Below are 25,586 nucleotides of genomic sequence, written 5' to 3' on the forward strand. Positions count from 1 at the left end.
TGCAAGATATCAGCAATGCGATTTATTTTTTACCTATAGTTAAGAGTCAAGAATCAGATGCCAAAGACTCTAAGCTACTTTCAAGACAACTTGGTGTGCCAGTAACCCAACCCACTAACAGGAGGAAGAGCTCAATTATCTCTTGAAAGAGGCTCTCATGCTTTTCAATACAAGGCATAATAGAGTAGCCTGGGATCAATGATCACGCAAATAATTGAATTTTGTATAGATATAAATGGATTCCCAGTATAAAGCACTGCTGGAGGTTTGAAAAGCCAGACATGAATATTTAAACAGGTTTTTTTTTTAATTATGTAATGGGGAAAAGCAGCACAGAACAAATCTGGGGAATGTTAAGACTCCAAACTTTCCAGATTGTCCTCTCAAACTGTATAGACTGCTAATACAGGTAAGATAAAGAAAAAAATAGATTATTAAATGCATTAGAAGTGCACATAGCAGAAGCAAGTATCAAACAAAAATGCATTTTTAGGTGAAGAAATTAGGGATGATGGGTTTTAACATGTATACATAATTACAGAGAAAGTATAAAGTATAACAGTAAAAGAGTCAAATGTCAAATGACTTAGATCAGATATAAAACTAAAGAACTTATTAAAATAAAGAAGAAAATATATATAAAATAGAAGCTAAGAAGGTAGAGGAGGTAAACTTATTAATAGACAAAAGAATATCACAGTATCTATGTATAAAACATTCCAGGTCATACTTGATTATGAAACTGTGGAACAGTGAAAGGAAATCCAAATCATTTTCACAAGCTACTTTTAAAAACTGGCATCAGAAATGTGGATAAATGTAGCATTAGTTTGTCATTAGTTATACAGCAAGGTGGCAAACTCCAAATCTGGAAATTATGGGAACTTCCCTAATGTAAAGTTAATGCCAACACCCTGTATATTAAAAACATACTTAGATGCGAAATTAGACACTGGAAAAACATAAAATGGTGAACTACAGACATTAACATTGATAATTTTGGATAAATTACCCTTTTAAAGTAGCTATAATATTAACTTAGGAATGGATAAATTCTTTATGAAAGTCGTTCCTTTCCCTTGCCCGAACAAATAAAACTGTATTTGTACACAGAAGCAATACAACTGCATTTTAGTCAAGCACATGATACTTCCATCTGTCAATATCAGACATTGAGAATACCATAATTGCCTTTAAACTGTCCGAAGGACTTATTCACAGTGGAAAACATACACCAGAGAGGCTGAAAGTAACCATGCTACTTCTAATTTCTACAAAACGGGTTTGTCCTGTTCCTTGGCAACTGCACCATTAGCTACATTAAAAGCATGGACAATTTAGGACAATGGGTTAATGTTCCCTTTGTAAGATTTCCTTAATACATATTATTATCCTCAAGTATTATAACAGCATCAATAACAGTAATGCATTTGCTGTTGGGTTACATACATCCAAAGAAATCAAATTATGAATGGTGTAACTGTAACTCTTTTCTGGGCAGTCAGCTATTTTAGTAATTAAATATCTCTACATTTCATATATCTCATAAGGTCACACAGATGCTTTATTTTCTCCTGTCTCCTAACACAAACAGACTTGTTACCACTTTTCCACAGAACTTGCAGGAATAAAAAAATAAGCTGATTTATTTATTTAACAAATATTATAATTATTTGTTAATTAAATATAATTTCTAGCTAAATGCTGAATTTTTAGCCACACTTCCTTTTTCTTTTTGCTGGATTTCCCCTGTTGAACCATCAAATGCAGTCATCTACATCTGTACCCCCTCACAGCATGAGTTTTGAAAGCAGTAAATCAGTGTGTACTGCAGGATCAGGCAGCAGCAATAGAGAAAACAAGAATAGGAGGGCAAGGGTCATAACACCTTGTTCAGTGTTAACAATGCTTTTAGATTTGGGACCGAAAATACCATTATGATTTTTTTTTCAGAGAAATGCTGATTCTGCAAACCAGTATGACTATTTGGTTCCACATTTTTGATGTGCAAATCAAATAAATGCTATCTTTTTTTGCAAAGCTGGTTGCTGCAACAGAGAGAAGTGTTCTATTGAAAAAGGCACCTGGAGGAATAGGAAGGTGAGGCAGATCATTAGCAGTCCCTCTGCCCAGAGGAGGGTCACTCTCATGCAGAGTTTTCTCCCTTCAGGCTGTTTTGTTCCTCATTTTTAGGATCATTACTCATACTGAACTTGCAGCTATCTGTCTACACACATAGCACGATAACCAGGGGGAAGGAATCATGACTTTACCTTCACAGGACAGGCCGTGAGAAGTGACTCCAGAGAGGCTCTCTCTGCACACGTTACAGAAGGTGGGTCGGGCGTGGGAGCAGGCGTACCAGTTATGCATCCCTGAGAAATGTTCCACATTAAACTGTGCGGTCTAGTAAAGGAGAAGTTAAGACAAATTTGCAAGTACAGAACACAGCTACGGTGACTGACATTACGCACGGTTCCATATTACAGGGGACCACAGTGAAATGCTCATCAAAAGGATTTTCCAAAGGTATTTAGCCTGCTCTCCCTCCAAAATTCTAAACCAAAGTGTGATAATAAGTTCTCATTTTGTGAAGTTCTTAGGTGAGGCTTCACTCTAATATTGACACACTTTTCACACTACTCCAGTTCCATGTCCTGCTTGATCTGTTGAGCCAGAAGAGGTTCCACCAAGAGGGATGTCAGCTTACCTCATAGTGTTCTCTGGACTGAACGGACTTCAGAGAGCTTATCCAGTCCTCCATTTCTTTTCTGTTCTCAGCACACAATATTAGCCTCCTAAATGGAGTGATTATCTGAAAAAGATAACACATCCTGATTAATCCAGATAGTAAATATCATGACAGACTATGATATTTAATGTACTCTTCCCCATGAGATGATGCAAAAGGATGACACGCCCTACAAGGCAAGGTCCTAAACAATAAAATATTCAATTAAAAATATTTTCTTTAATGCACTACCAACAACAAAAGAATGTGCTTTTCCTTGTACAGTTCCCAAGTTTCAAATCAGGTTTTGGTACAGGTCTCTGGAATCTACAATGACCATTACCCCTTCTCAGCTCTTTGTCTATGCACTGAGATTCAAATGCTCAAATGGCAAGCACTGAAATGCTAAAACAGCCATTCTGTAAATTACTATTTGACTAAAACTGCAATCCTATTTCATAACTGCATCATAGCAACTGCAAGGTCCATTCCAATTGCTAGAGATAAAAACATATCAAAACCAAATGCCTGGAAGTCTTAACCACAAAAGCTGTCATCATATTTCACTATTTTGTATACTGATAACATATTTACACAAATTTATACCCACAAAAATTTAAAACAGCACTTTTTATATCCAACTGTATCAACTCAGTATAAGAACACATACAAATCTTTATAAAAAGGCACAGAGAACAAAAGCAAACAGTTGAAATCATATCCTACTAGGACAATTGAATGAATTCCTGGAAAAAGTTGATGCTGGGAATTTTTCAGTGGTCTAGAGTTGGATTCCAGAAATCTGAAAATACCGTATCAAGGAGGTTCAGAGTACAAGCTGCTCTCCCCTCTCCTTAAACAGAAAAATAATCAAAATAACAGGAAGGCAGCAGAAACTATCAGCTAACTCCCACTGAAATTATTTTGAGCACTGCGTTAAAATAGCCAAAGCAGTTACTTACATGGCAAAGAATTTAAAACAAGTACAAGAAAATAAGGAATGTTATTTGTTTTGTTGTAGAAAGTCTGACAAATAAAATTAAATTCTTTATCAGTATTATGCATTAATCTATTGCCTAGTATGTACCACCAACACTTGCAAATTAAATAAAACAGAGAAAGGACCACCAAAAAATGGTAATTCTCAGTATTCTTTAAATGCTACAAGCTAGACATTACAACATTTGCACAATATTAGTAAACATTCATCTACAGCTGCAGTTACTTACCCAGTCTCTGCTGTAAATTGTCTCTAGCCTTGATTTGTCCTATCCACTCCTTCATTAAATTGAGCTGCACTTTAACATATCTCAGAGGCGACGTAACTGAAGTGCAGCAGGCTGCAAGTCACATGGAGGGGAGGCAAAAACCCTTTGGGCTTGCCTTTTTTTTTTTTTTTTTTTTAATGTACTCACTTCACATGGAAGGGAATTATTTCTTTGTTTTCTGTTTCCTTCAATCTTGCTTAAGCTATTTAATAAGGTTTATCAGTAGGTTTCCATGGCTTTTCCTAAAGAACAGTTTATGCAAAGAGCAATGCTTCTCTCATTAGTTTGGAGCCAAACAGACGCTTTATTACTTCAAAATGTTTTTCTAGGCCAGGTCATCCAATGAAGCCAAGAAAAGTCATTAAATCATAATATAACCCTGGCTCCAACAACAATCAGCATTCTGCTGAAATTTCCAGGTTTCAGTGGACACAGAAATCTTATTTGGGCAAATACGAGCCACAGATTATTTCCTATTATATAGTATGAGATCATGGTACAAATTAAATAATGATAAATCCACCCAAGACTCTGCATATTATGTTTATCCTCCTGCCATAGTTATTACTGATTCTAACTGGTAACCACATGTGAAATGCCATTAAGCAACAACAGCTGCATTTACTGCTGAAAACTCCTGACTAATCTTGATCTTTTCAAGTAATACTTAGATATATATTACTCCTGTCTTCAAGAGTACTGGTCACAATCCACTGTGCATCCCTCCAGCCTTTTCCCACTCTGAAATTAAGGCCCTGGTTCAGTTGCTCACACCTAGTTACCCAGTGCCAATGAAGACACCCTTTGGTATCAAAAGTTTTGGCAGGGGAGGGGTAAGGATGACAGAGGACCAGAACAGTAGCTATAAATAACCAAGGTGGGACACCAAACTTCCTCTCAAAATGCCCTGCACACCCACTCATTGGCAATCGAATCACATCACCAAACACTGCTAACCAATGCATGTAAACACACCAGAAATCCATGTATTCCAGCTTCTTACTAAAATCAGAGTGCAAAAAACTTAATAAAGTTCACAGCATTGCAGCAGTCTAACAGCTCAATAGGACACTGTCAATCACATGAACATAGGATCAATTATTATTTCTACAAAAATAAAGTGGGAAGTTGGAAGGCGTACATATTTGTAAATACAATTAAACTACATATTCTCTTTGAGTTACATATTTGCAACAACAAACTCCAAGAAGGTACACAGTAACATGAAAAAATACAAAATGCGTTATATGCAAGAAGTATCAACAATGCTTGAAATTTTTTGAATAAAATAAAATAAAATAGGAACTAAGAAGCCCGTTTAGATTCTCATCTATTTCAGTCTACAAAATCATGGAGAAAATGTACTCTCATTATTTTTTAGATATTTCATGTAACATAAGAACTCAGGGAGCCAAGGAAACTGTTAGCAAACAACAAGAGTTTTTCCCTAAATGCAAAGCATTCTTTAGCCTTGAAAAGTATTCCCAAAGGATGCTGAGCAGACAAAAAGTAAAAATGTCCAAAAAGGCATTTGAAAAATTCATCACAAATAAATGCATCATATACTACAAAAGACAATATCTGAAATCTTCAACTTATCAGGTCTTCAAGAGTCCAACAATGAGTCACTGTTGAGAAATGACTCAAGGGTAAGAATCACTGTATATGTGCTGCTGTTTCCATTTCATTCTTTAGTATCTGCTACTATTATTATTATATTTGATTCAACTTGGTTTTATGAGCTTTACACTAACTCAGTACAGCTTTTCTTGTTTATCCTAAATTGAGATTGACTTCCTAAACCTTCTTATTTGCATTTATACAGATGGCATGCTTTCTTCTGAATGCTTACACAATGCTAGGATTAACTATGTGGGATGTTTAAAGTGCATTCACGATAGACAACTGAACCTGTGTACCGACATAATCAAAATTAAATGGATGTAACTGAGCTCAAAACTATTTTCCTGCCATGTAAATTTGAGTTTAACTAGTAATTCTATCTCATTGAATGTATTCATATTCAGAGTCCTGTATATTCTCTTCTGCTGGCCCAAGTCAGCACCTTTTCTTCAATTACATATTACCTTTTTGATCTTCGTTGCTCCAAATATTGCTATTTGTATAGTGCTCTGAGTATGCTGAACTCTCAATGGAAAGAAGAAAAAGAAAAAGAAAAAGAAAAAGAAAAAGAAAAAGAAAAAGAAAAAGAAAAAGAAAAAGAAAAGAAAGAAAGGAAAGAAAGGAAAGAAAGAAAGAAAGAAAGAAAGAAAGAAAGAAAGAAAGAAAGAAAGAAAGAAAGAAAGAAAGAAAGGCTCTATAACACAACGCAAAGGAAGTGTTACAGGAACCACTGGGAGACCACTGATGATGAAGTGAAGAACACTCTTACATCCTGAAGGAACTCAGGTGCCAACAGTTCACATGCTGACAAAGCAGGAGACAAATCACAAAAGATTAAGTTCTTAAATCACAAAAGGTCTTAAAAAATAAATAAGATTATCTTCCTTTGAAACTTTTCACCATTGTCAAGCAGCCAAGAAGTCACTGCTGATTTTGGAAAAGACAATTACCAAGAGCAGATACTGCAGTATATTGGAAAGTAATAAAATAGAGGTAGTTGGAATAAAAAACACTTTTAATGCAGTAGGCATTGGGAAGAGTGAGCATATACAGTCTTAAAAGTTGAAGACAACCAACACAAACCCTAAAAAATCCCAAGAAATAAACAGTGTCTGAATGGGAAGTAAAATTACCCACTACTGCAATCATGTTCTTGTTCTGTTTAGAAAAGTAGGGGGATTTTTTTGAATGGGGACTGAGGGAGAGAACAAGAGATCACTGTTCACTCTGCTACCACATAGGTCTTGCCTTAAATTGGGATTTCCACACAAACACTATGATAATTTGGCTTCTAAAAATAGACATATATGCATATATATATATGTACACACACATCTTGAAATTACTTGGATGACATTTCTACAGTCACATTTGGGACCTACTACAACTTTTCTTTCAGACAACACTTACTAGGAACAAGTTTAACATCTTGAAAGGAAATAAAATTGTCATCAAAGTCAGAGTAAATTTCACAGTCCTTTCTTCTTTCAGTGGGCATAACCTAACCCAACCCTAATGTAACATTCTACATGCCTTCAGCTCAGTGGGTTTAGATTTACAATCTATAAAATAAAATCACAGAGAGTTTGATTAAAGCCTATTGCCTAATTTTTATTCTATTTATTTTACTATCAGCAATATATAAGAAAATACAGTTCCCAAAGCTTGTTAGCTCCAGTTCTGGCTTCTTTTACTAATTCAAAATGAAGACACAGTGTTTGCTAATCAAGAGAACAGTGCTCTATACCTAAGTAGCTACAAAGCAGCTACTGTAAAGCATTCTGCTTCCTGCAACATGATATTTGCATTAAGGCACCTTCTGCCACTCTGAACTATTATCAGACATTACACTAATAGCACTTTGTATAGCTGATCTTGAATTAAATTACTAATGTAGAAATGCCACATAGAATCTGAAGGAGCTGGGGAAATGGTTTTCCTGTTCTCTGGACAGATGCTTTTAAAATATCTTTCTGGAAATAATGAAGAGAGGATGATACAGAGAGAGCACCCCAACTCTCTTCTTAGGGACTATATTCAATGCCTGGAACAGGAGTGTAACATTAAATGCTTCCTAACTTCTCTGTGCTTACAGATGTTGGCAAGTCAGTACAGGCAAATACCAGGATAGCATGCTCTGCCTCCCTTGCTTTTCCACTCCCCTTTTCTCCATTCCACTCTTCTTGTGCAGGTGGGTCTCTATGAGTGTGGCAGGTGAAGGCACCTCCACCAATGGTAAAAGTGGACTGCTGGGGTCATTGATGCTCCCACACCTTCCAGAACTTGTCTGCAAAAATCACAGTGATAACAGCTGGACATCTTTCTAGAGTATTCATAATTTCTTGGTTTCTGTATACTAAATAAATTATAACAGCACTGTCACTGTCAAAGGTGTTGTTAGCTGGTGCTTTATAGTGAATTGTCACTGTTATTTTTCATGATAAGTCAAGCCAGGTAGAAGTATAAATTACAAAGGCAAGGGAGGGGTTAAAAGCAAGGCGGGTAATAAATGGCTATTACATTTGCTTCAGTACAATGCAGAATTTATAATCAGAACAATTAGCTCTGTCGTCTCCACTAAAATGTTGCTTCCCTCTTTTTCCTGGCCTTCTCCTATTTCACTGTTCCTAAGATCACAAATATTGATGTAATGTGTGGTTTTGGTTCCCACAGTAAAAACTCTTAGGAGGAAAAAGAAAAGTCCCACACAGTACCTCTTGCACCAATACAACACCAGAACAAGCGAGCTTAGCTAAAAGACAGGACAAAAATGGTTACATCACTGAAAAAGGTAAAGGGACTTCATTCTGCAGTAGAATCCAGCCTGGGTAATTTAGGTGGCTTATCTTACACCACACTGAGCAAAAATGAAGGAGTATCACCCAGACTACAACCAGGCACATGCACAAGAAAGCAGCTGGGAATAGTCAGCATGGATTCATTCACCAAGGGGAAGGCATGTTTCTTCAACTTATGATGAAATGACTGGCCTGGCAGATGAGGAGACAAAGGTGGATATCGTTCACCTTGCCTTCAGTAAGGCTTTCAGCACTATCCCCTAAGACTCTCCTAAAGAAGCTGATGAAGTATAGACTGGATGAGCAGACTGTGAGGTGTGTTGGAAACTGGTTGCATGGCCAGACCCAAAGGGTGGTGATCAGCAGCACAGAGCACGGCTGGAGGCCAGGAATTAGCAGTGTACCTCATGGGACAACACTGGGACCAGGCCCAATGATCCGGATGATGTGGTAGACTGTATCCTCTTCAGGTTTACTGATAACAGAAAACTGGGAAGGAGTGGCTGATACACTCAAGGGTCACACTGCCATCCAGAGGGACTTCAACAGGCCAGAGAATGAGCTGGCAGTAACTCATTAGGTTCAACAAGATGCTCCAAGTCCTGCACCTGGGAAGGAAAACCCCAGGCATCAATGTACCCTGAGGGCCACCCAGCTGGAAAGCATCTCGGCAGAAAAGGACCTGGGGTACTGTTGCACAACAAATGGAGCAGAAACCAGCTACGTGTCTTTGTAGCAAAATAGGCCAGGGGTATCCTAAGATGCTGGTCCAGGGAGTGAACCTGCCCCTCTACTCAGCCCTGGTGAGGCCTCACCTGGAGCACTGTGTCCAGTTCTGGGCTGCTCAGGACAAGAGAGACACGGACATACTGCAGACAATCCAGAGAAGGGACTGGAGTATGGGATATGTGAGGAGAGCCTGAGGGACCTACAACTGTTTAGCCTGGAGAAGGTTCAGGGGCATCTTATATATGTAAACCCCTGAAAGGAGATGCAAAGAGAGCAGAACCAGGCTCTTTCCAGTGGTGCCCAGTGAAAAGCTAGGAGGTAATGGGCACAAACTGAGACACGAGAGGCTCTCTGTGAATATCAGGAAACAATGTTTTATAGTGAGAGTGACTGAGCACTGGCACTGGTTGCTCAAGGCAGTTGTGAAGTCTCCACCCTTGGAGATACTAAAAAGCCACCTAGACACAGCCTGGACTAGGTAGTCCTGCTTCAGCAAAGGAGGTGGACCAGATGGCCTTCAGAGGCCACTTCCAACCCACAAATCACTCCATGATTCTGTGAAAACAGAATCCAGGTAAATCAAGTCATCCAGTTACATGTCCAGCCTTGAACTGCAAAAGTATCCAGCAAAGATCACTTTGTCAGAAATCCAGTTCCTCAAATCGACCTCATGTATTCAATTTCAACCAACTGCTAACAGAAAAACCTTTTTTTCTGCAGAAGTATAACTTTATAAATAGACAGTTACAAGAAGCAGGGTAGGAAAGTTCCATGGATTTGGACCAAAGAATTAGAAATTTATTTTAAATCAGCATTTAAATACAGCAAAACCAATAAACCATTCTTGTGAATGTAAACTGGAAACTGCTATATATAGTTAGTTCAAGGCCTGCATGTTTCTTTAAAGTCCTTACATAAAGATTTCTTCAGCATGTTAGTTTCACACTGCTGTGCCCTTAGCTTTGGTTTCACCAGCTCACTACACATCTAGCAGATAGGACGGCTTCTCAGCTTTAGGGAAAACATGTATTTATATATTTAATGGCATTAGGTGCAAATTTATACAAAATAAACCAGCAAAGGATGATTCTTTTTCCTGTCTGTAATAACAGCTTCCTGTTTAAACATCATTCAGCTGCCTAAAGCCAGGGATCCTTGTTCACAAGAAACAGGAAATTTTTTCAAAGTTTACACCAGTGACTTTATTTATAAAATTATCTGGTAAACAGGAACTGCAGTGAGGGATACTATCTGAGGTTTATCCAGGTATTTTAACCATTTTTAAAGCATGAATAGAAAGAAATGTCAGGGAATAGGTTATGGGTAAAAGTGCAGGAAGAATGAAATCTGGCTTATACTTCAAACATCCAAAATGCTTCACCAGTGAAAAACAGAAATTTTCTGCAAGCTATTTTTGAAAAATTTCTGCCAAGCATGAAATGTGTGGAAAACAAGCTCCAGGCAAATGCAACTTAAATCCATATATACAATATAGACCAGAATGGTCACATTTTAAAATATCTCCTTTTTTCTCTCTGAAAAGTGTTCAGCTTCCTTGTAACAGATCAATATCAAGCAACTTATCTATGGATTTTTAGCATCACAGCTGAAATGTTTTATTGCTTTTTCATAATGAAACTTAAAGCTTCAACATCTCCAGACACTCTAGGGAAAGGGACAGTGCATCAAGTCAGAGATAAGGCGCTTAGAACTTGGAAAGAGCTCTCAGCTTCATTACATTTTTTTTGTCACTGTCAGAGGATGGGAGGGGAAGGGGAGGGGAAATGAGCAAGTGCTAAATGGAAAAAAAACCCCTAAATGCATCACAAGTGCACACTAATTGCTTTTGTCTAATTTTTCTTTTCCTAAGCATATTAATTTGCTATTTCAGTTTTTGTCTTACTTCTAAACTGCCTGAATATAGAAAAAAAAATTCCCAACCCTGAGTAGAAAATTGAACAAAATGGAATCCAAAGCACTTCCCCGCTCTTTCTGTGGTTTGGGTGCTGCTCAGGCTGGGAGCATCAAAAAGCCTACATCACTTAGAGGCTAATCGCCATCTGTATGAAACAGCAGATAGTTCACAACCAGGGAAAAGCTAAATCCATTCCAAGAGTCAGCTACTGGCGCAAAGCTGAGTCATGCTGGTGAAGCCAGCACAGGAACTTGAGCCATTTCCAGCCATGTTCTACCTCCTGGAGACAAGAAGAGGCCCCAGCACCTTTGCAGATGTCACTGCAGGATCTGTCAGCCCTGCTCTACAGTGCCAACAGGGCATGGGGAACATCTGGATGTGCCATTACTCCATCTTTAAACAGTGCCATGCACTGACCCTTCTGATAATTCCAAGGGCAAAATTTAAAATACAGTGCCTCTGAGACTAGGATTCAGCTCACCAGAGGACAGTACTTAAAGCAGACTTCTGCAAATGTGTCTGAACTCCCAGCATCATCAGTATATACTGTTAACATCAACACGCAACTGGAATGCACAGGAAATTTCAAAACATACCCAACCCAGGAGATTACTGCAGATCTAAAGGATAAAAACCAGAAACATTTTTCCAAACACAAACCCATTCCTTGCAGGTCCCTGTGGTTTATTAAAGGGAGAAGTCAAGCAAGAGTGTCTCCCTTCAAGGGAACATCAACACAGACTATATATAGACATTTACTCAAAATAGATTTTTACAAAGAAAAAAAAATACAGATAGCTGTGCTCCAGAGTATTCTTACAGAGCAAACCAGAAAGATTAATCAATCCAGGCTACAAACAAGGCAATGTTTGCTTAGCAATAGCTGAAATCAAGGGAGTCTACGTCAAGTCTGGCACTTCGAGGGTAGTTGCTGACTCCAGGATCTTAGGAGCCTGCCAACACAGGAGTAGCAAGATGACTTCACCAAACTAAAGAAGTAAGAAAGACAGTGTAAGAAAAGCAGCAGAAAGACCAGAGAAGAGTAAGACCTGTGTACTCTTCAGGTGAGCAGCCCTTTGAAAAAAACCAAACCAGACTGAGATAGAAGAGCATCTGAAAGAGGCTCAGTAAAGAAACCATCTCCTGATGTTCACTGAGATGCAACTGCAATAAATTGGATTTTGTAAACATGCAGGACAGCAGCAGAGGAATACCTCCACTAGAATCAATATGCTTTCTGCACTTAAATAAAGCTCAAGAGCCTGAACTCTGGGCAAATCAAGAGTCAGTAATAAAATTGAACTGATGTTAGCTTATTTAAATTTTAAAAAGAAAGAAAAGTTTTAGGATAATTATTCCCAGCTTTAGGAATATCTCTCTTTGTCTCTTAATATTTGAAAAGACAGAATGGAGTGCCCAAACCCAAAGATGAAAGGTTTTAAACTTCTTGGGAAAAGACTTGTCTTCTTTCTTCCTGATGTGGCTTGGGGGAGGTTAAGCAATTCACACATTCCCTGAAGTTTTTGCAGCCCCTGAAGAAAAATCTCAACAACAACTCTGAAAAGATCTCAGTGGCAACAAAGAAGCAAAATATGTCCAAGTCCAGAGAAATTAACACTATCTGTGAAACGTATAAGAAAACTCTGGCAACACTGCCAGACTGTTGCCAACCCTCTGTCTCCCAAGCCCAGAGGGAATATTAATAGTTAGTTCTCTAAAATCAATTAGAAGTAGCTAATCTTCATGATGCAAACACAGCTGACTGATGTCAGAAGCAACAGGACTGAAATAAAGTGCTAAAAGCAATCTGCCTTTTGGGACTGGCTGCAGTATTCAACTTGAAATCTTGACAAATCACAAGAATTGGGCTTCCAGTATAACTGGGTCACCTCCCATTTAAAACAGCAGCTGCACAAGAGGATTCAAAGATGAAAAGAATTACTTTAAGCTGGTTCCACATAAGTCATGCCAATAAACTTTACATCCCCAACCAAGACAGAGGATATGCTACATTCAGAAATATGGATAGGAAATAAGGTAATCAGAGGTCTGTAAGAAAAAAAATAGAAACTAGAGGACAATATAAATTTTAACCACACTTGAAGCACAGTTGCTCCAATAGAATATTTAGTTTCACTAACCTATAGAAAAACCCTAATCTTCTAAAAATAATATATCCAGGGATAATCAGCACATATAAATATTTTGTTTTTTCAAAATCTATCCAAAATTTACAGAATACCAAGAAAACCATAGACAGCTGCAAAAATATTTTTGTTGTTGTTTAAAACATATTAAGCTGAATTCCCTACTTTTCAGTCCAAGTGAACACATATGTTTGACCAAAAAAAGCGGAAATTAGAAAAAAAAAATTTTTTTTTGTAACAAAGTTACATTCAGGGACTAAGTTTAATGAAATGCCATTCATGGTTTTTTTGGGTCTTTTTTAAGAGAGTAGGAAAAAATACACTAAAAAATTAACCCATTAAGGTATTAATTCATTAAAGGGATTAAACTGAACAACATTAAGTATTTCTGATCAGAAAAGTTAAAACATCAGGCTGATCCATAATCATGTTTAATTCAGTCATTGAACTGAAAAGACCAATTGTGAAACTGTAAAGACCATCATGTAATGAGATGAAAAGCTAAGGGATGCAAAAAAGTAAGAAGGAATAAAAAGAATTTTTAATATGAAAAAAGATTAATAGAAAATAAGCAGCTTATTATTCTCCAACACAATTTCGTGGCATGATTCTTAAACTGGAAGAGAAGTGTAGAGTAGCAATACAGGAATACTCGCAGACAGCACAAAATTTTGATTACTTAGTTCCCCCTCTTGATCTCGAAGGCACTTCAAAGTGAGCCAAGCAATGTATTAAGTAGAAAGTACAGTGACTTGAAAAATTTCAACGTTAGTAAAAACAAAGAAATATACACCACAGAAGTAGAGATTAAATATTTATGAGTTACAGACAGCTCCAAATTAACAGAAGAAGGATCTTAGTACCAAAATAGGGGACACAAAAATTCACACTATGCCACTGCAGAAAACAGACAAATCTTGGGATCCATAAGGAATGTAACTGAGCATTAATTTATAAAATAATCCCAGATGTCTGTGACTTGGGCTTCCTTGAGTGTCAAGCATGTAACGTCATTTATGAGATGATGCTGCAAAGTAACAATCAGGAGAACAGCAAGAACAGGTAAGAGTATAGAAGACAGTTGACAAATATTATTTACCTTGGAAAATAGTTAAATCAAATGGAGGTAATAAAAAATATAAAATATAAAACTGAAATAGTTTATAAGTTTCTACTGCCTTTGTATCATAACGCCAGGTGAGAAAACTTTATTAAAGCCCAGCACTTTAAAAGTTCTCCAAGTAAGTATTTTTTTCACAGAATAAATAACCAGGACTCTATGGTCTATATGGTCTAAAGCATTGCTAAAACCAATACATCAGCAAAAATGTACTATGTTAGACATTTCTGCTAGCATATCCAGAATCCTAGTAATCAGCGTTATTAGCTGGAACATAAAGTCTCCTTTCCAGCCAGTCTCTAATTACTAAAAATCACAGTAGGCTTTCCAGGATCGTAGATCTGCCTACTGCAGCTTCCTCCCTCTCAAGATGACAACTTTCAGAAGATGAATATTAACAAAAAGCACTTGATTCAGCACCTGATTCAGAAAGATGAAAGCAAGGGCCTACATTTTAGGTGCCCTGGATGACAAAGCTCCTATTGTAGCTAAGGGAGAATCAGCCAATAAATCATTGGAGTCTAAACTGAACTTAGCAATTACAGAAATCTGCTTTGAAGACCTATTAATTTTATTTTAGATACCTAAATTTAGGGGCCTATAAACCCATCATCAAGTCCCACCCAGAAGTTAGGACAAGCTGAATCCCCATCCTGAGTATCACATAGCATGTCAACTCTCATATTCCTGGAGGGGGCCTTCTAGAATGACAGAGAAATTATTTCCTCTGTTACTCTTAGATGCAATTAGATAAAGCCACCTATACAAAGTAGTGCCTCAAAACCAGTATTTTATCAAATTATTATTTTCCATCACATTTACTGTCAAAAACCCCATAACTGAATTAAGAGTTTCAAACAAAAGTTTGGATAGATTAAAATACAGGTGCTGCCACATGAAGCCTGCGCATTTAACATGAGACTCTAACCCAGATTTATAGTAGCCCAGAGCATTTTATATAACCATTTGACTCAACTACTGAGGGGCAGCATGCTTAACATGTACAGATTTTTTTCCTCAGCAATGTGCATCTGTTCTTCAGCATCAAAAGCAAGGCAGAGGGAGAAACTTAAGCCCAAATTTCACCAAAGATAATTTCATTTTAAATCACAATCCACATTCAACTTTGTTGCCTCGAGGAACGTCATTGTCTGAATATGCCTGTTCAAGAATTCTTTTAGTATTTTAAAATCCCTTCCCTTATACCTGTTAGAATAAAAGCACACCACCACTGCTCTGAAAGCCCATACTTGCACACCAGAGAACACTCTTCAGGCCCATTTGGTCTAGGATCTTGTTTTGAGAACAATAAAGAGGGTTTGTCTAAATGCACTCAAGGTAGCAACAAGCCTACTTGCATCCCTGCAAACCAAAATGCACAAGGAATTACAACACTCAGCAGAATTGGTCACTGTCCCATCTTCTGTGCAATGAGGGTGGGAGACTGATTCATCCCAGGAGCCTCCCCAAAGGGGTAACATGCTGAGCAGCTACACTCCTCTGGCTGTGCTGAGCCAACATAAACCAGGCCCCAAGGCAGAAGCAAAGTTCTGGGCGAAAACAGAGTGCCCAATATCACTATGAGGACTCAGCACTCACCCACGCCATTGAACTGGCCATGGGCTGAGCAAAACCCCCCTGCATTCCTGATGTGGTTGATGGAGAGGGTGATGAAATCTCTCACCAGGTGCTGGAACCTCTTTGCCCTCTTCCCTTAGACTTGGGACACTGGTACCTAATAAGGCAGTAGGAAGAATCCAGCCTTGAGTGTCTTATGTAAAGGCTCTGAAGTCAAGGGACACCTTTCCTTCTAGGTTACCTATTAACCTCTAGGTAAGGAGGCTCAGAACTACAAAACAATTATAAACTCTTAAAAGGCAAGGTTGTACACTAGAAACTAATTGCTAGAAGTCAGTTGATCGTTCACTGAAAGGTAGTATCATCAGCAGTAAGGAAACAAATGAAACAAATGAGCTGATTAAAGTTTATCAGCTCTGTATTTTAATTAACAGATATTATGTACCTCAAATTTTCCTTTAACCTCAACTTGTTTGCAGAGAGATAGCAAATGCAATTCTGGTGAACAAACAGTGGTATTTAGTTACATAAAATATTCTGCAAGCTTGTGCATTACAAATAAACTCAACCTTAAATCTGTGTGTTATGACTAATTTTAGGACTTGAGTTTTATCCAAAATAAGAGCATGGAAAAACTTGACACACACCTCTGCCTTCAAACAGAAAAACTAAAAAGGGCAAAAGAAGGCAAAACAGTAATTTCTACAAGCTGGGAGTGGGAAATTGAGGGGAGAGGGTGGGATCTAAGTGAAATGACAAAATGACTTTTAAACAAAAAAATTAAAATATATTTTTAATATAAATTTGTAAAGGTGTGTTTTTCTAGAAAATTTGTCCTTTGGTGTGTATTCCATCTATCAGTTTGTGTTAAAAATATTATCTACTGGGACAAAGAAACAAGAGGAGTACATTAACTAGAGAAGGCTAAAGTTAAAGCTTTAATTTTTGCTTTTTTTAATAAAGAGAATGCTGACAGATCACTTAGAACATAAATAAAAAGACCCACAATTTTAAGAAAGGCAGAATTACCTTTTTAAGATGGAAGAAGATAAAAAGGCAAAAAGAAAAGTTTCTTTTTATTTATAAGGAGTATTGCTGTAGAGCTAACCACCCACTCCACTCCCAGCCCCTGAGTCCAACCCAGTGCAGACAAGGTCAGAGATGTCTCACTTCACAGAGCTGTGTTGCTGGGAGACCGGGTTAGGCAAACACAAAGAAAGAAGCCAAAAGATTAAGCAAGATGACGACTATTACCATATTTCACAGTCAAATCAGACGACTCTTCAATCCAGGAGAGCTTTACATCCAAATAATTTTTCAAAATGAATTTAAGGACTCCTTTAGAGAAAACACTGTTTGCCCTAAAGTACCTAGGACATGAAAATAAACAGTATCTCTGAAGCTGTTAAAGCTGTAGCCAGAGATTTCTTTTTTCACTACTGTCTTCCCTGGAAGCCTTGATACTAGAAGCAAAACACGCTTTTGGTGAAGAATGAGATGCTGAATGGGCCTAAAGGATTACAAAGGATACCAAAACTCCAAGTACTGAACAATGGGGAGAAAAAAAAGAAAATTAAAAAAAAAACTAAAAACCCCAAGCATCCTACTTTTCTGTAGAAGCAGATTTTAGGCAACAGAAAGAACCTTTCCAAAAGACAGTCTAGTACCTTACACAGCCACCACCTCACCTGAGACCTTATGTCAAAGTAGCCTTTTTAATTGCATTCTTAGTAAAGCAGCTTAGACTGACACAACACACTGGGCTGTAAATACCAACACAAGCACATCTTTGAAGTGCTCTGACTGCTTCAGCAGCTGCCTGGGAGGTACCACAGCAAAGAAAAAATATGAACCTCTCATGAGGCTTGCATTTGACTGCTTTGGAGAAGAAAAACCAAGACTGGTAATATGAACTAATATGGGTCACCTGGGGAATTAAAAACGTCAGGAAAATCAAAAATTAACCTTTTAATAGAGACATGCAGTTAAGGAAAAAGAAACCACTACAGTCAGTGGAACATCTCAAGATATCCTTCAAAAGGACAACTTCACCAATGGTATTCCTCATAACTAGCTCATGTTCAAGATCTTTTTTTCCAGAGGCTAAGAATCAGCAGAGGAACTGTGTCAGACATTATCACTTAGTTCTAACAGACAGCTGAACAATAAATGAAGTATTATTAATAATACTGAACTTAGATAAATAGTTCAGTATTATTATATAGAACAGTACTCTATGTTCTTACAGCAGCATCAGAATCAAGGTACAACTGTAGGGACAGCTTTTCCATGTGACTTAAAAACATATATGGGTATGATTGGCCATGAAAAAAGTAAAACACGTTTCAATATAGGAAGAAACCAAAAATGTTAAGAAAAGTAAAACAAAAACACAATTACATTTTACTTAATTCCGCATGTCACCTCAAAGAGAAACTATAGCACAAACCCACAATAAGCACTAAGTACTGAATCTTGTGTTTTTAAGGCCTTCTATCATCACCTTTTGAAACAACTGTCATATCACATTTCTGCTCACTGAAATAAAATGCTGTATAGCTGACATGGTATTGTTCTCATACATTAAACCATTACCAAAAAAATACAATTTATTTCCAAACAGAGGAAAATAAGCAACTGAGAAGATCCTTGATTTTCTTAGTAACAGTCTATCCACAGCCTTCAAAAACAGTGTTAAAATTGTTCCATACCGTGAAGCTGTTGTTGACATTTTTTGTGCTTGATTCAGCTACACTGGCATCTGACAGGTCAACTTCATCAAATATTAGAGACTGTGAAGGGAAAAGAACATAGAAGCATTAAATTAAGTCTGGGTCCACTTTCAGCTATGATTACAAAATGTGCTTTAATTTCATTGCATCTATTCCAATTAGAAAATAAAAATAGAAAGTAAAAGTAGTGAAAAAAATAGAACACACTGACAATGTGATAAGATTTCATAAGTGGCCCTAAACACAAGTCCCACTTGCTATTCTAAATGGTACATAAAAAAAGGGCTCAATAATCATATTGCTTTAAAATCTCTTTTAAAAGAAGGGGGTCTTCTTACACAGATGAAACTTTAGAGTGTCTACTGTGCAGCATAAATGCAGTGTCAGAGGAAAGAGATTCACACACAGTAAAATGTAAATTAATTATTTAATTTTAGGATGGAACCCTAAAGTCACACAGGAAGCTATGATATAGTATCCATATGAGAAGATGCATCTCAAAGGGCTGAACTGATCCCCTCCACTCCCTTGTCTGATGTTCAAACATGAGAAATTTATATCTGTTCTAAACACTCCAGCCTCTGGAAAAGGATCAATTAGGTTTTGTTATGCTCATGATGGGTTTTGTAACACAGAAGAGCAGTCCAACAAAAATGCCTGGTGTTTTAGCCCTAACATGTTTTTCTTCTTCCATGCCACAGGGAGGAGAATCAATACTGGGGGAGTTTCAGCATGTCTGGATTCAGCATGCCTTTGAGTATCAGCACAATTGCCTACTCATAACATCTTCTTTTCTCATCTTTATCATAGAATCACAGAATGGTTTTAGTTGGAAGGGACCTTAAAGATCATCTACCTCCAAACCCCCTGCCATGGTCCAGGTAGCCCAAAGCCCCATCCAACCTGGCCTTGAACATTTCCAGGGACAGGGCATCCACAGCTTCTCTGAGCAGCCAGTGCCAGTGTCTCACCACCCTTACAGTAAAGAGCATTTTTCTGCCTAATATCCAGTATGGATATTATGGTTCCTCTTTCAGTTTAAAGTGATTCCCCCTTGTCCTGTGACCACGTGCCCTTGTAAAAAGCCCCCCTCCAGCTCCATTTTACCCCTTCTAGGTACTAGAAGGCTGCTACAAGGTCCCAGATCTGTTAGTCTGCCTTCATAAGACAGGTGCTCCAGCCCCCTGCTCATCTTTGGGTCTCTCCTCTGGACATGCTACAACAGTTCCATGGTTCCCAAGATAGCAAGGGCACAGACCTGTTGGAGTGAGACCAACAGAGACCCAAAATATTCCACATACCTCATCTAACATGGTAGGCTCACATTTTCAAAACATCTAAGCATGGTACTGTGATTTGAGGTTGCCCTTCTCAGAGCTCTTATCTGCCATACTTATCTTTTATATAAACTGCTCATGGTTTCACCAATTGCTGAGAGGTTTCACAACAGAGCTCCTGCAGTGCTGGGCTCCGTGAAGCAATGGTGCTTTCCTTGCTTCATTCATTATAGCCACACAGCAGTGCACCGAGCAGCTGCAGTCCTACAGTCCCACAAGGAGACATCTCTGTGCCTTTACTTAAGAGTTTTGTTGAGAAAACAAGGCTATAGAAGATGATGGAGACCTGAAGCACCTCACCTACAGCTCCTATGAGATGCTGCAACCCCACAGGGTAAAGGAGAGTAACAGCCACAGCTATGAAACAGCACAGAGTCAGCCAAAATGCTCTTGGCCACAGTCTTGGGAGGGAGGAAGGAAATGCTTTTCAAAGAGAAGATAAGTATTCCCTCTGCCCACCCCCAATTCTCCCACCAAAAAAATTCAATAAATGGGAAACAGCTTTTTCCCTTATATATCAGTTTTGGCAGAAAATCAGCCTATCTTGATTTCACATAACTATTTCTATGGGTATCAGAGCAGAAGAGTTTTAATAGAATGCAGCCTTAGTGATAACTTTTAAGCATTATCCAGTTATTACTTTTTTTGACTGTCTGAGAGCCACAAAAAACCCCACAACTCCTTATAATGACTTTATTATTTGTCTGAATAGACAAAAAGGTTAAAATAACTGTGATAAACTTCATATGAAAAAAATCAGGAGAAATTACCAATCTTCCTTAAAGCTAATTTAACCCATTATATCCTACATACAGCAGTTTTTACATAAAATAACTGTGAACTAATAATTAAATTAATGTTATTATTAAACTGATTAAATGTATTAAACTTGTAAACTTAAACAAAACTGAAGTCACAGGTAAATGGCATTAGACACTAGTAGCATAGAATTACCTTTGAATCCTTAGCATAGTAAAGGGTACGACCTCGAAGTTTGAAATAGCGCTTTTTCCACCTCTGAAAAGAGCTGGTTTGCTTCAGTAGTAATCCTTCTTTTATACTTGTCTGAAAAATATTAAAATATACAAACATGTAGAAACAGTTGCACACATAAAGTTATGATTTTTTAAATTTATGTTACACCTCAATATAACTGTGAATTTAAACTTTATTTATTCACATTAAATAGAGACTAATTCTTCGGACCACCAGATTTTGCATTGCTATTTTTTAAAAAATGACAAAGTTGACAAAATGCTAATTTTACATGTAAACTGCAAAGGCAGTCAAGAGGCATATAATTATTCTGAAGATACACACAAAATAATTCAATTGTCTGGATAGCTGCAAAGCCAGAGATATTAAACTGAGAAACAACTGATGGTGGCACAACATGGGGCAAAAAATACTAAAACCATCAACAGAAGGTAATTTCCAGTTCCAAAACTGATTATGTTGAGGAGAAAAACAATTTTCACACAGATACTAATTCAACAGAGTACTTAAATGTGTCTGATTCAAGCACAAGAATGACTTTAAAACAGAGGGAATAATCCAGTTTGATGGAAGTCATGCAAGACTTTGAGTGTGTTGCAGAACTGAAGCCTTCAGCATGAAATCAGCTAACCATTAGAGATAATTATTATCTGAAAAGTGTGAGAACAGTAACAGATAGGGATATTTTTACCATGCAAATCTTTTTAGGCAAAAAATGACTCACTGATCCAAATCTTTTCACTGCATACTGAATCCTGTCTATATAAATCCCATTTTTTGAAATGAGTAAGAGGCCAATTAGTGTATTTTAAAGGTGTGTGCTGTTCGCACCAGTGTGTATGGGATTCATCCGATTAGAGAAATTCTCCACTTAATCAAACAAAACTACACGAACACAGAATAATAATTGCACAATTTTCAAATTTTCTTCACTGGTGAAGCACACAAAATGTAGGAAAAAAAGCCAGTATGTTTGGATATTTTATTGAAAAATTACTATTTCCAGAATATTTCTTATTTGTAACGTAATAACATGGTAAGAATCTTATAATACAATTTCTAGATAATGTGGGAGAAACATCATTTGAAGTTATTCTAGAGCTTCTGGAAACTTAACCAAGACCTGACCAAAAGTTTATAAACGTCTTCTATTCTCAGATGTGAAATTCTCTTGAACTTTAATGCAAGTAATAAAAACACAGAAAAAGCAGAAAGCGCTTTACTGTTCCTACCATTTCCTCAAAATGAGAAACATTGCCGTTATGTACAGAGATCCCACCCTTCATTTAGATAGCCCTAACGTCACAAACCAAAAATGTGGTCCAACGATCACAAAGCAATTGAATTAATGCCCTCAAAAAAGCAACCCTCTCCAATCAAACACTGTAGCTTAAAGTTTAGATTTGTCACAGTTTGCTTCACACGCCAACAGCCTGGACCAGTGGATTCAGTCTCAGCCCTCCTGCTCTAGTTAAGGGATAGCAATTCCCAGCGGAAAGGGTCTGCTCACCACACACCATTTTAAGACACTTTGCAATTTTCTGATCAGACCCCAAGATAAGCTAGTTTTCCATGATATAAATAGATTTAATCAGTTAGCAAATACAAGCACTTCTTCAAAGCTGTCTGTTGTAGCCATGCAGCACCTGTGATTCATAGTGTGCTCTGAGATTTTGGAAGCTCATCACAAGGATGGGAGCAGACGACTTGTGTGTTTCTCAAGGGTCAGAAGATGTTAAGACTAGAGAAATTCAGTTCCAAGGAAATGATACTCCACATTAATGACAGACACTGACTTACTGTGAAAATTTCCAAAATGGAAGGAAATCCACACTCCCTAAAGCGCACTAGGTATAGTAGGAGACACAGAACATATATTATGCTTAATACTTTTGGGAATTTTAAACTCTGTTAAAAAAACATAACACTCCCTAAATCTTGATGTATTACTCACTAAAGAATTAGTTAACTTTTTCTTGTCATTTTTATGCATACTAAACCATTGCCTCCTATTTCTACTTACTCCTTAAACACCAATATCCCTAATAACAAACCAATACCTTCAAAATTAACTCTATTTTGCAAGTCAGACATTTGAAACTAGCATCCTAAAGCTGGCAGTAAATAACCTCGCAGACTCTACAGAATTTATTTTTGCACCAAAATTAAAAAAAAAAATCTGGTAATCATTTACTCAAAAAGTAGAAGTACTTAATTAAGTACACACATGAAATTTACATTTTACCACAAATAACTATATTGGGTTGAGGTGTGACCATTTTAAATAGAAAAATCCATGGCTGCAGGCATCAAAACTGAGCACAAAGCTTTAGCCCAATATCCTTAATTAACTTTATTTAGACACTAAAATGTTTAAAATTCCATCTGCCAATGAGTCATTAAGTAATCTGCTAATAATACTTTCCTGAGTCTATACCAAGTAAGGGCCGTTCCAGTAATTTGAGAATAGAAGGGACCTCCCAGGTTGTTGAATTTGGGTCCTCATTATTTCCTAGGCACAGGTCATGTTAAGTTTTTCAAAAGCAATGATCAGGCCATAACTACACCTTAAGAAAGTAGTTATTTTTCTTCTCCGCATGGCAATTAAGACAGTGCTGCAAGATCTCACTGTTCTGAGAAGCATTTTTATAATTAATCCCAGCTGGACATTAAATCTGAAGCATAAGCAATAATCACTCCAATTACATGAAATTTTTTCCTACTGTAATTCAGGAGAAACGAGAAGTACAGATCCCACAATCCCACACTACTTTTCACTTTTTCAGAACTACCTCTCATCAGCTTGCCAAAATCTCTGAACTTCCCCATCCTACATCTCATGTCATCTAGTAATACAATGTCCTTCCAGAAGTATAGGACTATAATTAGAACAGAATAGAATAGAATCCTTAATAATCTTTACTATTTTAGCCATTAGTAAAGAAAATTATTGCCACTATTACAATCACAACATCCACTGGGGTATATCTTCCAAAAGAAATCTAATTATAAAAATCACAGCCATTTTTTCATAAAATTAAGGAGTACACATGTGTTCAATTATCCAAGAATGTCAAATGCAACTCTGCAACTCCGAAATCTCAATGACAAAAAAAAAAAAAAATTGGATTTGTGGGTATTCAGATCACTAAAAATGAGAAACATCCTCTTTTGTATCAGCAGATTTTAAAATGTCCAGTATAGAACACCTGAAAAGTCAAACCAACAATGTTTAATTAAAAGAAAACCAACCACATTGCCTTACTTCTAATTCATTCATATTGTAAAGCCCCACACTTCTGCAAAGGTAAATTTTTTACTTCTGCTGCAGCCAGAAAGACAGAAAGAAAGGACAAAATATTCTGAATTTAGAAAATAATAAACTAATTGTGGACCGATTATTGGCAACTACAAACTAAACCACTAAATTATTAAAGTCTACCCTCTACTTCTTTTCATGTAAATAAGTGGACATGCTGCACAAAATGTGCAGGAGACTGAATAAGAGAACATGAGGAAATTTCTGAAAGTGAAGAGGATGAAAATGAGAACAGGAAAGGCCATAAAACAGGGCAGCCAGATGCAAACAGGAAATTAGGACCATGAAGAAGAATTTTAAGATAGCCTTGCAACAGATGCTCATGCTGAGACCAAAATGTTCATAAAACTCTGAAAGATGAAACACAGCTAGCAGGTTGGCAGGATCATTTTCCAACAGAAGTCTGAAAAGGGTACTCAAGGATAAGAAGGCCACAGGAAAGAAGCTTATCAAATCCTTAGCATCTGTCTTTACCAATGAAGATGATGAGGTGGTATCTCACACAGCGTGTTCTCCACATCAGAACAGCTGCATGGACTTTATGCATATATGGAGGGCATATATGGGAAGCACTAGACCAGACAAATCACTAAGTCATGTGGGCCAGCTGGCATTGACCTGGGAGCCTTGAAGGTCCCAAAAGGAACACTGATACTAACATGCACTCCTGGCAGGACAGTAGAGTCCACACAAAAGAATATTGCTGAGCCCATACATATCCAATCAGAAAAAGTAACCAGAGCTTTTGTGAAGGAAAATACTGCCCTGCTACCTACCATGTGTTCAGGAGGCGTATAGGAAAGCAAATAGATAAATTAGAATCCTGTAGACCTGGATTTTCAGAAATCCTTTGACAAGGCTTCCGTCCAAAGAATACGGAAGAAATGTTATTAGAACTAAATTGGGAAAAGGGGCATGGTGTAAACTGAAAGCTGTTTCAAGGAAAAAGCTAAACCTCATTAACATTCTCACATCAACTTCAAATAGAGATCTGTGAGTCACAGTTCAAAGTGCTCCAAGCTCAACTACAGCCAAAAATGCCATGCAATTTTGCCTATCACTAAGAAAAGCAACAAACCCAAGACAGAATATAATTTTGCTGCTCTATAACACTGTTGTGTCAGACAGTCCTGCTCTCTCTAACTCATGGAATGGGGTTACGAGAAGGTACAGAGAAGAACAACACAAATGATTCACAGAACAGTAGCTGCCTCACAAGAGAAATTGAAGAGCAGAAGACCAAGAGATCATATGAACAATGTTTAAAAAAGCATTAAGGAAAAGTAAAGCTGA

The 25,586-nt window shown here is 37.4% G+C and overlaps 1 protein-coding gene across 5 annotated transcripts in view; it reads right to left on the reverse strand.

The window, feature by feature from the left end:
* DGKH (diacylglycerol kinase eta) overlaps nucleotides 1-25,586 on the reverse strand; it is a 158,091-nt gene that overhangs the window by 56,601 nt on the left and 75,904 nt on the right. For 3 of the 5 annotated variants that reach the window (XM_041466916.1, XM_041466917.1, XM_041466915.1), the window contains exons 3-6: nucleotides 20,933-21,043; nucleotides 18,621-18,701; nucleotides 2,711-2,815; nucleotides 2,274-2,406 (exon numbers count right to left, since the gene is read on the reverse strand). In XM_041466916.1, the coding sequence (XP_041322850.1) occupies nucleotides 2,274-2,406; nucleotides 2,711-2,815; nucleotides 18,621-18,701; nucleotides 20,933-21,043 (430 nt within the window). Of the gene's footprint in view, nucleotides 1-2,273; nucleotides 2,407-2,710; nucleotides 2,816-18,620; nucleotides 18,702-20,932; nucleotides 21,044-25,586 lie in introns of those variants that run through there. The other 2 variants (XM_041466918.1, XM_041466919.1) reach the window with 2 other exon arrangements.

Source organism: Pyrgilauda ruficollis, unplaced genomic scaffold (genome assembly GCF_017590135.1).
Source record: "Pyrgilauda ruficollis isolate IOZ18807 unplaced genomic scaffold, ASM1759013v1 scaffold20, whole genome shotgun sequence".
NCBI classification, from domain to species: Eukaryota; Metazoa; Chordata; class Aves; order Passeriformes; family Passeridae; genus Pyrgilauda; species Pyrgilauda ruficollis.